The sequence below is a fragment of the Strigops habroptila genome, chromosome 2 (genome assembly GCF_004027225.2).
Source record: "Strigops habroptila isolate Jane chromosome 2, bStrHab1.2.pri, whole genome shotgun sequence".
In the NCBI taxonomy this organism is placed as follows: domain Eukaryota; kingdom Metazoa; phylum Chordata; class Aves; order Psittaciformes; family Psittacidae; genus Strigops; species Strigops habroptila.
In genome coordinates this window covers 53,923,809-53,938,613 of record NC_044278.2, presented here as the reverse complement: position 1 = coordinate 53,938,613, position 14,805 = coordinate 53,923,809, and the positions used below count along the sequence as shown (strand labels likewise).

Genomic DNA, 14,805 nt, shown 5'->3' with positions numbered 1-14,805 from the left:
ATCAGGTCCCATATTTTATCTCCTTGTTGGCATGTACAGAGTGTATATCAAGTGTTTGATCGTCTAGGAGTTCGTATGTACCGCTGATGGGATTCAAACTCTTTTCTGCTCTGCCTTTTCTAAATCTTTCAATTTCTCTAACTTCCCCTTTTTTTCCTAGGCAATTTGCCCTTAACAGGCTCAAGGACAAGGTGTAGAATTAACTGTCACTTTGGAAACCAGCAATCCTGCCAATGGACTAAAGAACATCATAACCCAAAAATACAAGAAATCACTGAACTATTACAGTTGTTTTCCTGGACAATTCATCTGTCTAACAGTGTTAAATGTTCTGAGAAATTTTCATTTATTAAACTAGAATATAATAGTAGCAAGGTTATAGACTGTGTCCACTACACAACAACTACTATTTCCTGCCATATTGAAAAGCTTTGACATCAGTGTGATTGCATACTTACACCCTTTCCTCAGAAGACCTGTTTCATTCTGTGCAACTTACAGATGCTTATAAGAATCAGTTGTTTATCTTTGAATTTACACAGTATTATTGTCATCTAGTTGGGCAGGTTGTACATACCTTATAGAAAATGAGGTTTCAAGATCGCTGATACAAATCTGTCCCAAAAACTTAATTCACTCCAATTTTATAGACATGTCTACAACAGAAAGTGAGAAAGAGAACAAAAGGCCTTACTTCTGTGGGTCCTGAAATTAAGTTTCTTAGCAGGGAACATGCTAGTGTCCTGTTGTCTACCCTACAAATAAAATTGAGGAATTGAGACCTGAAGAAGAGGAAACATCTCAAGACACGCACACCGACCTCCCCGATTCCTCCTTTGCCCAGAAGAGCAACAAGAACAAAGGCTGATGGGAATTAAGCTGTACAAGATACAAACAGACAAAAGCAGGACAGATTTGATCAGATTTAACACTCCTCTTTCAGTGAGACATAACAGATATGTATAGTGAAACTAGTATACTCAGTGAACATTATAAGTAATCAATCATGTTTAAATGCTGTTGTCTAATAATTTAATTTTCCTGTTCAAATTATTGAAAGGTGAGAAAAACAGAGGGTTCTGTAATCAGACTGTGCTATGGAGTACATGAAAAAGCAGGTGCTATGTTTCTCAGTTCACAGAGAGTTGCTTTGCTAGACAAACACCTTTCAGGACACAGGCACGCTCTTCAGTGCCAAGAGCAGTCAAAATGGCAAAAAAGCCTTGGGCTTACTCATTTCAGAGCCTGCTAACAAGGGCAGTTGTGGGTGTCTGTGACTGGGCAGTTCACAACTGACTGTATTAGCACCACACTCTGTGTGTGCTCACATTGTTCAATGCAGTTGGAAAGTGGACATTCAGACTCTGCAGCCAGAGGGCAAGAGGCATTGCAACTTACCTAGGACCAGGGCACCAGCACAGACAAGTGGCATAGTGTTGATTTGGTACACTCAGGGCATTTGCGCATGCGTAGGAACTTGTCCTGGTCTGTGCATTGAATTCACTCAGCCCAGAAAAATGATTACACATGTCAAGTGAAAAAGTTGTGAAGGCTGGTGGTGTTGGTTTGTTACCCATCTACAGGAAATGAGGCTGGCTAGTGCAAAGCTAGGAACAGCTGTTAAGAATTCCAGAGCACTAGGCCTATTTTCCTGTGTGAGGCTGTGACCCCAAGCAGTAAGCAGAGAACAGTGTCATGGCTTGAAATGATGATACCTGATCTATACCTGAACTGGAAGGTAGATACATATATTCACCTTCATTTGAGGTTCTGCCTAGTACACACTCCTATATGAAAAATATGTGACAGAAATTAGTGCAAAATACGTGAATGAAGTGATAATGAGGGTGTCCTTCTATTCTCACCTATTTGTCTCCATGGTGAAAAACAATGGCTGTTACCACACTTTTCCCTGTTACATTGCAGAAGTACAGGGTAAGGAAAATGAGGAAGAGGTAGGCGGGTTTTTATACCCTGTTACATGAGCAGTTCAGAAGAACTGAATGAAATCACATTGCCAAAGCACACAAAAATACACTCCCAAACCACATTCACAGCTTCCGTCCGTTTTGTGCGCCATTACTGTAACAGCCACAGGGAAACGGGTTTTCAAGGAGAAGGTAGGTTTGCTTTTGTCTTTGTCTGGTTTTCTTTTCTATTTTCTTTTCTGGGTTTTGCTTGGGGTCTGGGGTTATTTCTTTTTAATTTTTGTTTGTTTGTTTGTTTGTTTGTTTGTTTTATTTTACTTCAAAGAAGCTAGACAAAGAAACACTGCGTTTTGTTATTTGTGTTAGTTTTAAAGCTGTAAAATAAATGTGAGGGGTAGATAGACTTTACCTGCAAATGCAAGTTTTGGCTGATGAATGTCTTAGCCAGTATTTCGATGGTGTGTTTTTCCTATGGTCTGAAAATAATTATATAAAAATATTCTAAAATTAAAAGTTTCCAGTATTACTGGCCTCATCCATATAGCAGTGTTTTGCTTGTTAAGACCTGCATTACAGCATTGAAGGGTGCCTATGCCACTTTCTCTTGAAAACTCAATCGAACCGGAAATGTTCAGATTTTAGCTTTCCACATCCATAAAGCAAAATCACTACGCAGAGTGAATCTTCTATGTACTGCATTTAGACACCAGTAGAATGGAAGTATGTCGGTGTCTTTCTCTTATCACAATTTTAATACTGAAGTAGAAGATTTCGCATATGCACAGTTCTCTGAAAATGCTGCAGGAATGTAAGCACATCCAACATGTAAGCAGTAATTCCATTGCACACATTCCCCCTTACAAAAATAACTTTCAAAGTGTTTCAGAGTCAAAGCTGGGAAATAAACCTTAGAGGTCTAGTGTTAAGTAGTATACCCAACACAGACATTTCCCATAGCAAAAAATCATTATATAATAACAATGTGTAAGGTTTAGGTTTTTTCAATTACATACCTTCCTTTTCATTGATTATAAAAATCATAGCAGTACTGAGACATAATAAGCTACATGGTTATACGCTACTTATAATCAGCAGGTTATTGGACAGTTTTTATTCTCACCTAATGAACTCTCTAATCAACCTGGATGAGAATAGCCACTGCAGTAGGATTTCGACCTTGCTGATATTTCCAAACTCTTAACACGACCATCTCCTGTAGACATGTGTCAGGGTTCAGAATTCTTTAAGAGGTAACTGAGTGGCCTGTGCTGTTGCACAGAGTCTAGCAGAAGTTAATTTTAAGTTTATAAACTACAATGCAGAAAGAAAGCAACTCTACACAGAAATACTTAAAGTTTCCTTAAGATTTCAATCAGTAATCTGCACAGGAATTGTTTGAGATGTGAAAGGAAATTTGGACAATCTGTGGGGAAAACAGTACTGTTCTTCTACTGCAACTGTTTTCCTAAAGAGAAGCACACGATACTGTCACAGTTCTAAGAAAGAGGACTAAAAAGCATTTTCAAAAATAAATTTGCAATTTTCGGAGAGAAAATATCAGTGGCAGCATTTCTGCTTAGTACTTACCTGTGGATTCCAGATGATGTAAGAGGAGAAAGGAATGAATCCTTTTGGATTCGCCTGACCACTGTAGATAGCTTAGTCCAAGAGGGATCCCTCTGGGCTGGTCACCCTTGCCTATCTGTTCAGTGACTGGCAAGAAATAAACATAGTGAAGCCTTCATTCATCTTCTTCTAGGCTAGGCTGAATAAACTGTGGCCTAAATAGCTGTATCTTTCCAGGCACTCTTAAGGAAGCATGGAATGCCCTGTTGGCATATCTACACAGCACTTGGGTAAACTTAGGTGAGACAAATGCCATCCCACAATTGACAGCATTTTCAAAATCAGCTTTTATTAATTTCTAATAGCAAATATGTTAGTTACAATCCTTTACAAATTATCTAATTTGTAAAGGATAATTAGAAATCCTTTACTAATTATCTAATTTGTAATATCTAATCCTTTACAAATTATCTAATTATTTACAAATTATCTAATCATTTACAAATTACCCATTGGGCTGAAGGGTCAAGAGCGGTTTGTGCATTTTCTATTCAAGAAGTACTGAATAAAAGTAAAAATTATTTTGTGTTCAAGGCCCAGAGGTGAGATCCTGTCCTTCCTGGTTAATAATCTTTATTACCACAAAAGATCACAGGGGCAAATTTTCTTTTCTCTGGTGTTTTTCTGAAGCTACTGCTCCTACACAGTTTCCAACATATGCCCAAAAGAGGGGCAATCTAAGCTGACTCAAAAAAGTAACTAACTAAATGAAAGAAGGCACTGTGTGTGTTTAAAACAGTGGGTTTTTATGTAGTTGGGTGCAATCACAATCATCACATCTCTCTCACTCTGTTAAGTGACTTACCTCTTTCATGAAAAAATATAAAGAATGTTAAGATAGATTCAGATATAGCTAAAGCTACCAAAATATGGGAAAATAAGTTTTTCATGTATGAGAATGTATGAGACAAAGGATGCTTGTGAGGATACTGAAATACTTGCATTATGCATTTTATTATCATTATCAAACAATATAAGAGACAGTTCAGGAAGAAGAGTACACTACAGAGAAACTAAACTGTTTGCATCACTGCTCACAGAAAAGGATCATGAGGGTATGGCCCTACTTCTTTTTTAAGGAAATAATGATAAAGTGACAAATATGGGGTTATTAAAAGAGGAGTGGTTAAGCAAGAAGCCACTAGAACAATTTAGCTAGTCCTCAAGTATAAACTGGAAACAGAAAAATGTCAGTGTCTCATTGAAAGCATGGGAGAAATGTCTCATGAAGACTTAGCTCCATTCCAGGTGTTGCATAAAATAAAAGCCAAACTGTAACAAGTATGACTAAGGGTAGTCACACTTGTCTACTCTGCTAGATTTTCTTCGGCATATCCACAGAAAGGTGAATAAAGAAAAAATGAAAAATAAACCCCCTCATAACCTGGGAAAAAGTCCTGTCGGTAAAGGGAATAGAGTGATTCACAAGTATCTGAGTGATCTTCCCAGCATGTGCTTGATGTTAGTAGGAATGTGATACTGTGCAGCTGATCATGCTGTTTTGCTGGAAGAGTAATGTTCTGACTGCAGAACTTAGGTTAATTAAAGAAATCTGAGTATATTTCTATGTGCTTTTCTGTGATATAAAATCTCAAGCCATCACTGAAGAGGCCAAGGATGTGGTTTCATTTGCATTTTCCTTGACTATAATGACGCTTTAGGAATTCCTTTCACCTTATTTACTTTGCCACCAACCAATTCAACTGCTTGTTGGGCCACACATGAAACAGGTTGTGGTTTAATTTGAATAATAATAACACTTAATTTGAATAATTAATAACACTTTTTTGTTTTGATTTGCAGCATTGCCAAAAGCTTTAAAAAACCCACCCCTTGTACAGCACCTGTGATCATACTTCAGACTGCTGCATTTACCTCACACTTTCTTAATGGGAAAGAAATGTCTTTATTTATTTTGTAAATGAGGAAGTGAAGTCTACAGAGTTGATTGACCCCCGGTCATAAAGTGAATCTGTGGCAGACCAGAGAACTGAGTAAAGTTCTTCATCATGTCAGTACAGTACTATAATATCAGGAGTGGTTTGTTATATGTATATGAACTTACACATAAATTGGGTGTAAGCAACTCTATGCTGAGAGCTTAGATGCCTCTAGTGACTAAATAGAGGTCAACATTTCTTGCAGCAGCAGAAATAGCTTAGACAGCTCTCCTCTGGGTCTTTGTTGCTAACCAACACTGTCATCTCAGGTGAGCTTGTTCCACTGTTGCTAAGCCACATGAAAAAAAACTCACAACAAACAAGAAGAAACCGACACTGCTGGGATGGGAGGAGCATTATTAGTTTTAGTGATGATCACTTCAGAACTACTCACTTCAAGGCCCCACCGTGAATGGCACTACCACAGCCAAGGGTGGCAGGATCAGGAAAGAGCTGTGGAGGATGGGGAAGGACATGCGATGCTTAGGCCAATACTGCTGTTTAAAGAAATGCTTCTGAACCAAGCTCGTGAAACAGTTTCGATCTTCCTCTTGAAAGAGAGGAAGTTTTCCAGAAATCCAGGAGTACTCAGACAACTTTGTTGTCTCTCAAATAATTCTTTTTTATTTCCAAAGGCGTGAGAATCAAATGGTTGCTACTCTTGGGACTCCTTTACAAAGTCCTGTCCCTGACAACATTTCCCCTAGCACCTGCTGGCTTCCAGTGTGACAAGTGTGAAGTGAACACTTCCACCAAGGTGTTCTGAGGGATGGGGTTTAATTCATCCAGCTCTATTTGTGGCCAACCTACGCATCGTATTAGGTCAGGTCTCAGTAATCACCCAGCTGTTACACAAAAGAAAGTGGTGGACAACTTATTTTAAATCCTTAGTCCTTTATAAGTCAACCAAGGGGCAGAGCACTTAAGACAAGCACAGGAGAGAGAACATGGTCATAGAATTTGTATTCCACTGTAGACTGGATCTTAGATAAACAGGGGATCTAAACAAAGGACACAACAGGGACTTTGTTATTAGCTTTCACTACATCACTGTGCCTGAGTTGATTAGAGTTGATTAAATCGTAGTCATATCTTTAGCATGTCTAACAACAGTAGATAATCCTCATGGTTCAACACAAATAAAATCACTGCTATCTTAAAGTAAGCACATAACTGCAAGACCCAGACAATATGCAGTTGGATTTACTAATCAGGTAGCTAAAAACTACTAAATGAGCTTGCAGATATCTGCATGATTTGGGCAGTTATACAGTCTTTCTGCAGAGTGAACATAGGATATCTTTACTGTGTTTGCAGGCATGAATGGGACAGCAATTGAAAATTTTGTCTGTGTCATTTTTAATGTTTCCTTCATGAATTGCACTTGGCATGTGGGCAGGAATGCTTCCGGAGATACCCAATATTTTCTGTACTGGAAGACCTCAAAGTAAGTAGGTCTGCTTGAATCTAGGGAATTTTGGTTTCTGCCTGACCTGTGACAGTATCAATATTTAACTGGTGCAATATGTCATGTAAAGGAAAGAAGACTTCACAGGATGCCAGAATTACCTCAAAGATAATTATGGAAGGCACACAGGATGTAGATTCCAAAATGTGACAATAGAAAATAAGAGAGCTTATTTCCTGGTAAATGGTTCTAGAAATGGACAAAACATTGGGTCATATACGAAGATGATTATTCTGTACAAAATCGGTAAGGACTTTTTAATTTTATTATTTTATTTCCAGTTTTATGCTAAGAGAATGAAGAATTCATCCTGGAAAAAAAAGCATACATTTTTTAAACACTGCTTTTCAGAACATGGGTCAGGTTTTTTTTCTTTTCTCCAGCCTTGATAGCTGAAAAGTCTAAAGTGTAAGAATGAACAAAAATAAATGAATGTAGAGACAATCTGAAATCATAAGTCCATGAATTGTGAACATTTCAGTCAAATATTTATTTTCTGACAGAAAGGTGTCATTTTGCAGAATAACTAGCTAAGGATGACTGAGCAGGACTATCTAAATCTCGTATTTCTGTTCATCCATGTAATACAAAATAACCAATTACCTTAACATTGTGAGCAAAAGCTTTTGTTTTTTAAATGGAAGAATGTTGCTAATAATAATAAAAAAAAAATACTTCTGCTTAATATGAACATAGTCTATAAAAACACCCTGCACAGATTATATGTTGAATTCAATAAAATCTAAACAATTGCTTGTATTTTTTAATTTTACCTAATGTTGCTGCTGATACTCCAGGTTCCTCATCTAGAGTGTTAAATCAGGGAGTGCTGCTTCAGAATATGGGGTGAATATAAAAATTCTGGTAAAGCTGCATTAAAACTTTTTAAACCAGTTGCTTGAACATCTACCTATATTTTTAAAAAGCAGAGTGAAGAAAGCTGATTATTAATCATTAGTATTTCTGATTACATTACTGCAGAAAAACTCACCCCTCCATTAAATGTCACTGTGAACTGTACAGAAGCTTCTCATGGTTGTGAAATTCGGTGGCAACCACCTTGCACAAGTCATGTGAAAAGACGTGCTTGTTTCAAATATGAAATTGTCATAGAAAACAAGGTAAAAATAATAATGATTCTTAATAGCATTTTGTACGTATTTATTTCCACACATGCTACCGTACAACCAATACCCAGTTCTCTTTCCTTACTTGACTAATCTCTCCTTTTTGATGTGTAGTGCCCCTCTTGCACATGAGCTGAGGACTGCTGCCTCTCACAGATAGGGGCAGGAAATTAAGGCAATACTTTCAATTCACTGTACAGCTGGTCAAAAATAAATTAATTTTTCTCTTTTTGCTAGGCTGATCCTGAGAAAAACATCAGAAACACATCTAAAACAGTAAGTTTTTATTACGGTATAAATCTATTGCTGATGCTGGGTTGAAATTTTACCTATATCAGAGCATTCTCCAACCAAATTGTTTTGGTTTCTCACTACCAGTTTCAGTGTACTTTGTATGCTGTTTTTTGACAAGTTACCTAAACTCAAAGTTTTAAAATGTTTTTTCTAAAGCACGGTACGAAAAACACCTGCACATGTGGAACTTCCTGTTACTTCTATGCAAGTCACAAAATCTTCCATTTTACAATGTTTTGTAATTCCTACCTAATTATATATATGCAGAAATGTGGTCCGTAATTCCACATTACACTCAGACACACAAAATGTGGAGAATTTTTTTCTTTATTAATAGTATTTGGAAGGGGTTGAGATGGAGGAGGCAAGAAAATGCCACCTGAAAGATTAAGCCAGTGTAAAGAAAAAAGACAAAAAATATATAATCAAGTTTTTGAGAAGGGTCAATATTCTTCTGAGAAGGATTTCAACATACGTAACAATTTTTACTTTTTAATAATCTGGCTGTTAAACTCTATTTCAGTTTTCAAAACATCCACAGTAAGGGAATGCCAGATCTTTAGAGAACTACCTTATAGTAAAATAAATCCATTACAGACTGAAAATAAACTATTGTTTTGGGTTTTTTTTCCCCAGATCCCATTTGTTTAGCAAAGGCTTAAGAGCCAGGGAAGCATACTGCAAATTTCATCTGCATCTCACCAACAACAAAAATGTTCAAACAAAAGGAATTAGGAGGAAAGAAGCTAATTTACTGTGGGTTGGGGTTTTGGTTGTTTGGTTTTTTTTTTTTTATTATTTGTTATTTCACTCTAGTCTGTTCACAGGGTGTAAGTAAAATTTTCCTTTGTAACAACTTTTTGCACCCTTGGATGAACCTGACGTATTTGTAACATCTGTACATTTAGTGAATAAAAAGTTCTCAGTCTAGTTGTTTTGCATTTAGGAAAGCAGCATCACAGGAAACTCCTACATATTTGGGAGCTTCAGCACAGAAAAAAGGTACAGCGTCAAGATCAGAGCAACTGACAATGGTTGTTTAGTGAGCACCAACTGGGGAGAGTGGAGTACACCTGTAGAGTTTGGTAAGAATGAAAATCACTACCCTGACCTAGTTTTCCCTCAGTTATTACTTGTCTGTCTCATTTATCACTTCATACTTAGAGATGAAAACACATTGATATTTGCACACTAATATACTACAATGAAAAGAAGCGAAGAATTTGCCTATCTCAATATGAGTGAGTTCTCCAAGCATTCTGGTGTGGGTGCTTCTTGCAAGGAGATAGTGATTGAAGCAGAGCTTTTTGAGGTCTGTTGTCTGCTCTTTTCTTTCCACCATTTTTACTTATGGCTTTATAAACTTCTGTTTTCCCCTGTTACACTCTGCCACTTTGGATTTTGAAGTGCTCACTAGGCCTCAGTTCCTCATAAAATGCTTGGTAACATCTCAAATGACCACAGACAGCCCACATACTGTCAGCCACCCTATTTCTTCACATGTTATGGGGAAATGAGGTGCTAAGCTAAAGAAGAAGTGACTTCATACTGGTGCTTGACGCTATAATGGAAAGCAAATTGCACATAGATGTGCAATCATTCCTGTTCTCTGATACCAATGAACACTTTGATGACTTCTTGTCTTTCAGGAACAAGCCGACTTAAATCTACTTCATCATATATGTTATTTCTGATATCAGTGCTGGCAGCAGGCCTTGTACTTTTTCTCTGCACAGTGTAAGCCTTATTTCTTGTCCAAAGTTTTTATTCCATAGCTGAAATAACACCTCTTTCCCCAAAAGAAATTTTCTGGCTTCTGTCTAAATGAGAGGAGGGAGGGGGAAAATCAACACTGAACTATAGCAGGAATCTTGACCCTGAAGTTGGTTCTATATTTCTGATTCCCTAGCCTTCTTATCCACTTGATCAGTATAACACAACGCTTTCCGATACTGGGACAAGGCCTTATATCATTGCTGCTTTTCTGTCGTCAAACCCTGAAATGTTTTTTCTTGTTTTGAGAATATTCCACATTCAGATACTTAAAAAAGCAGTTTCCTATGATTCTCTAATAAGTCATAAAATAAATTATTATAATTCAAATTCTGAACAATGAAATTACTCCATTATATTCAGCCTATGCAATTTTTAGTTACTCTTCACTACTTTTGTCCTTAAGGAATAAAATATTATTCCTTGCAGCATTATTATACAATATGTTTTCATACGTTTGCACACTAAGTTTTTTCTTTACCAACCCTTTTTGTCACTGTAGAAGAACTTATTTGAAAAAAGCATCTGCTACAATACCACAGCCAAGAAACCCGTTCCATGAGCACTCTCCAATGGATTTCCAGGTATGTTTTCTTTCAATTTTCCTGAAATTTGTTGTAATTAAGGATCCACTGCAGTCTCAAAGGTGTGACCTATGTGCCAGAAAGATGCACAGAAGTAAGGATAAATTTTCTTGTTCTTGTGTATTGAAAGAGCAGGTCAATATTAAATTATTCTCCTGTTCTTCCTTTACCATCCTGAAACTGTGGTCATTCATCTACCTGGAGCATTGGAGAAATTACGCAGTTTCACCCTGCTCTCCCTATAAGCTATATGCTATCACTAGAATAGTGCTGAGCATAAGCCTCTCAGCACATTAATAATACAGACTGTTGGCCAGCTGTGAGGAGAGAAGGGACAAAGAAATCTACTGCTGGACAAAAATAGTTGTGCTGTAGCAGATATTGAGACCCATGTTGGTACTTGGCAATGATGCTGAAGGAGGAAAGGTTTTTAGGGTATGGTAAGCAATAAAGTATAGCAGAGAGCTGAGAGGTTCTAGCTTATGCAAAGAGATGGAGACACTAGTAAGAAGCAACTGACAGACATAGCAGGAACCACCCATCTAGATATGGAACTGCCCATCTAGAAAGCATGTTTCAAAGTTTCATGCAATTTGCAATATGCAAAGTCTTTTGGTTGGCTACAGCCAGGTCTGGAAGCAAAAATGTATCTGCAAGGACACACTGGGTCACTGGTGAGCCTATATGCATCTTTTTATTTTCTGTTCCTTCATCATGTTAACATTTCCATGTTTAAAAATATGAGTTTTCTGGCTTTTGAGTTAAAAAGTCTTTTGTTCCATTCTGGGGAGCTCGTCTTGGAAGGAAGAACTAGACATGTCTACTTCAATCCTCCCATTGACAGAGTCCCATTATAGCTTCTATATAACAAATTACAACTCCCTAAATGACAGGAAATTTATAAATTATAAGCTCATGGCTAATCTCATGCACGAAGCACTAATGAAATCTTTTATTCTTCTTTTAATAGACAGAATATACGAATCAATCAATAATGCATGAAACTGAAGAAATAATAACAATTATTGAAGTGACATAATGGCATGCAAGAGAAATGAGCAACTTGAATTTTTTTCAAACATGTATATCTTGTTGCCAAAACACAACACTGCACTACCTACTTGAAGAAAATTATCCCAGCTGCAACCAGGAAAGCAGCAATTTACAGGTTTTACATATTCTTTCCCTCTTGCAAGCAGAGAGAATAATGTTGCCTGTAGAGGCAATTCCCCAAAAGCCTATCTTTAAATGCCTCTTTGTATTTGATTGAATTTTCCATAAATAATTTTGGTTGTTTGGACTATTTTTGGGTTTTTCCTTATGCCCTGGTTTCTGATAGGGTAGAGTTAATTTTCTCCATAGTAGCTGGTGCAGTGCTGTGGTTTTGGCTTTAGTCTTACAACAATGCTGATAACACATGAACGTTTTTAGTTGTTGCTAAGTAATGCTTACCCTGATTAAGGACTTCTCGGTCTCTCAAGCTCTGCCAGTGAGGAGGGGCACAAGAAGCCAGGAGGAAGCAGAGACAGGACACCTGACCCAAACTAGCCAAAGGGGTATTCCATACCACAGCACCTCATGCCCAGTGTATAAACTGGGGGGAGTTACTAAAGGGACTGATCCCTGCTCAGGTCAGGCTGGGTATTGGTTGGCAGAGTGGTGAGCAATTGTATTATGCATCACTTGTGGGTTATTTTTTTTTTGTGTGTTATTATTTCCCCTATTACTTTTATATTCTCTCCCCTTGTTATTTCCCTTATCATTCCCTTATCATCCCTTGAAATAATGTAAACCCTATGGGTTGAGATAAGAACAGTTTAATATCTAAAGTACAATATTGTATATTGTATATTGTACTTTAGATATTAAACTGTTCTTATCTCAACCCATAGGGTTTACATTATTTCAATTCTCCTTTAGAGCGGGGGAAGGTGGGAGGAGGTATGAGCAAGCAGCTGCGTGGTATTTAGTTACCAACTGTGTTTAAACCATGATAGTCCTTTTTGGCACCCAACATGGAGCTGGAAGGGTTGAGATAAAAACAGATCTGACCAGGGTGTGTCAAAACAAATTCATTATAAACATTCATTGTAATGATTTAATAGTCACGGGTCACAATGTTGCTTTACTCGCTCCCAGGGTTAGTCAAGCTTGGTCTCAGAGTTGCATTATCTAATACCTTACTCGCAGTATGCATTCCCTGCAGTGATATGTATCACCCATGGGACCGGGACTAAGGCTCTCGCTTTGACATACTTTATAGTAATGGCTTGTGATGTGATAGAACTGCTGGTTGTGAAACTAATCTGGTATGTGTACTCAGCATTCCCAACACCTCTATATTTTGGGAGCCATCTAAGGGGAATTATTAATAATTATACTTTTTGCCTTTTCTCCTCAGAGGCCCAACCTGTGGAGGAGACATCCTCCCACATCTTCTCCTTCTCCACCAGGCTATTTTCAGTAGCATTTGAGAACTTTAAAGATTTTTTATATCCTTTGAATACCATTGAAATACCATGTAGATGCTCATGTACCCAAAAGTCAGGCCACTGAGGAACATCAGAACAATCAACAGGTGGATAAAGCTGCTAAAATTGAAGTGGTTCAGATGCACTTAGGTTGGCAACATAAGGGTGAATTATTTTTAGCCCAGTGGGCCCATGACACCTCAGGCCATCAAGGCAGAGATGCAATATATAGATGGGCTCGTGATCAAGGGGTGGACTAAACAGTGGACACTATTGCCCAGCTTATTCACAAATGTGAAACGTGCTGCAATTAAGCAAGCCAAATGGTTAAGGCCTCTCTGGTATGGAGGATGATGGCTGAAATACAAGTACGGGGAGGCCTGGCAGATTGACTATATCACAGTCCCACTGACCCACCAAGGCAAGAGCCATGTACTTACCATATTGGAAGCAACCATTGGATGGCTGGAAACATCCACTGTGCCCCACACCACTGCCCAGAATACTATTCTGGGCCTCGAGAAACAAGTCTTGTGGGGACACAGCACCCCAGAAAAAACTGAGTCAGACAATGGGACTCATTTCCAGAACAACCTTCTAGACACTTGGGCCAAAGAGCATGGCATTGAGTGGGTATATCACATCTCCTACCATGCACCAGCCTCCGGGAAAATCGAACGGTACAATGGGCTGTTAAAAACTACACTGAGAGCAATGGGTGGTGGGACTTTCCAACACTGGGATACACATTTAGCAAAAGCCACCTGGTTGATCAACACTAGGGGATCTGCCAACAGGGCTGGCCCAGCCCAATCAAAACTTTAACATATTGTAGAGGGGGATAAAGCTCCTGCAGTGCATGTAAAGAATCTGCTGGGGAAAACAGTCTGAGCCATTCCTGCTTCCGCAAAGCCAAAATCACTTGTGGGATTGCTTTTGCTCAGGGACCTGGGTGCACCTGGTGGGTAATGTGGGAGGATGGTGAAGTCCTTGGATGAGGTGTGTACCTCAAGGAGATTTGATTTTGGGTGAAAATAACCAATGAATTGAACTGTATGATGATGTATAACATTGGATATTATCATTTCCATGGGAGCTATACAGCCATCACTGTGCTGGGCACCACGTGGCACCATCTCCATCGCTCTAGATTTGAGGACCTGAACCTGATTCCTTTTTGATCACCACATTAACGAAGACTGAAGTTTGACAAAACTGGACAAATGCAGCGGTGATGGAACAAGAATGAGCTTAAGCATGCAACAATCCAACACCCCACACCATCCATCTTTTCTGCCCAGAGAGACTGTTATGACAGATGGAACTCCAAGTCATGGACTGAACGAGTTCAATGAACTTTTGTAGGGATGGTCCATAGAGCAGGGAAATTATATCTGTATGTATATATATATATTTATATCTATCAAAAGACATGAAAAGTGATGGCGGGAAGTGTGACACATGGCATGACATGAGTGGTATGGAATAAGGTATGGATACTGTCCAGATTTCACTGGAATAGAGTTAATTTTCTCCCTAGTAGCTGCTGCAGTGCTGTGTTTCAGCTTTAGTCTGAGAACAATGCTGATAACAC

The 14,805-nt window shown here is 38.3% G+C and overlaps 1 protein-coding gene across 2 annotated transcripts; it reads left to right on the top strand.

The window, feature by feature from the left end:
* Positions 1–1,616: 1,616 nt before the first annotated feature.
* Positions 1,617–12,287, top strand: LOC115604307 (granulocyte-macrophage colony-stimulating factor receptor subunit alpha-like). 2 transcript variants are annotated; one of them, XM_030477296.1, is made up of 10 exons: positions 1,617–2,120; positions 3,732–3,794; positions 6,812–6,941; positions 7,033–7,208; positions 7,944–8,083; positions 8,327–8,365; positions 9,330–9,468; positions 10,033–10,120; positions 10,659–10,740; positions 11,711–12,287. In XM_030477296.1, the coding sequence occupies exons 1-10, from the start codon at positions 1,982–1,984 to the stop codon at positions 11,777–11,779; spliced, it is 1,065 nt and encodes a 354-aa protein (XP_030333156.1). In that variant the 5' UTR covers positions 1,617–1,981; the 3' UTR covers positions 11,780–12,287. The 2 variants fall into 2 exon arrangements, with proteins under 2 accessions (XP_030333156.1, XP_030333157.1); XM_030477297.1 differs by lacking the exon at positions 3,732–3,794.
* Positions 12,288–14,805: the final 2,518 nt, after the last annotated feature.

Excerpts from the sequence above, each read along its gene's own strand:
- LOC115604307 (XM_030477296.1), top strand. The coding sequence starts at position 1,982 with ATGAGCAGTTCAGAAGAACTGAATGAAATCACATTGCCAAAGCACACA. Across the intron at positions 3,795-6,811 it reads CAGCACTTGGGTAAACTTAG|GCATGAATGGGACAGCAATT; the intron begins GTGAGACAAATG and ends CTGTGTTTGCAG. Across the intron at positions 6,942-7,032 it reads CTGTACTGGAAGACCTCAAA|GAAAGAAGACTTCACAGGAT; the intron begins GTAAGTAGGTCT and ends TGTCATGTAAAG.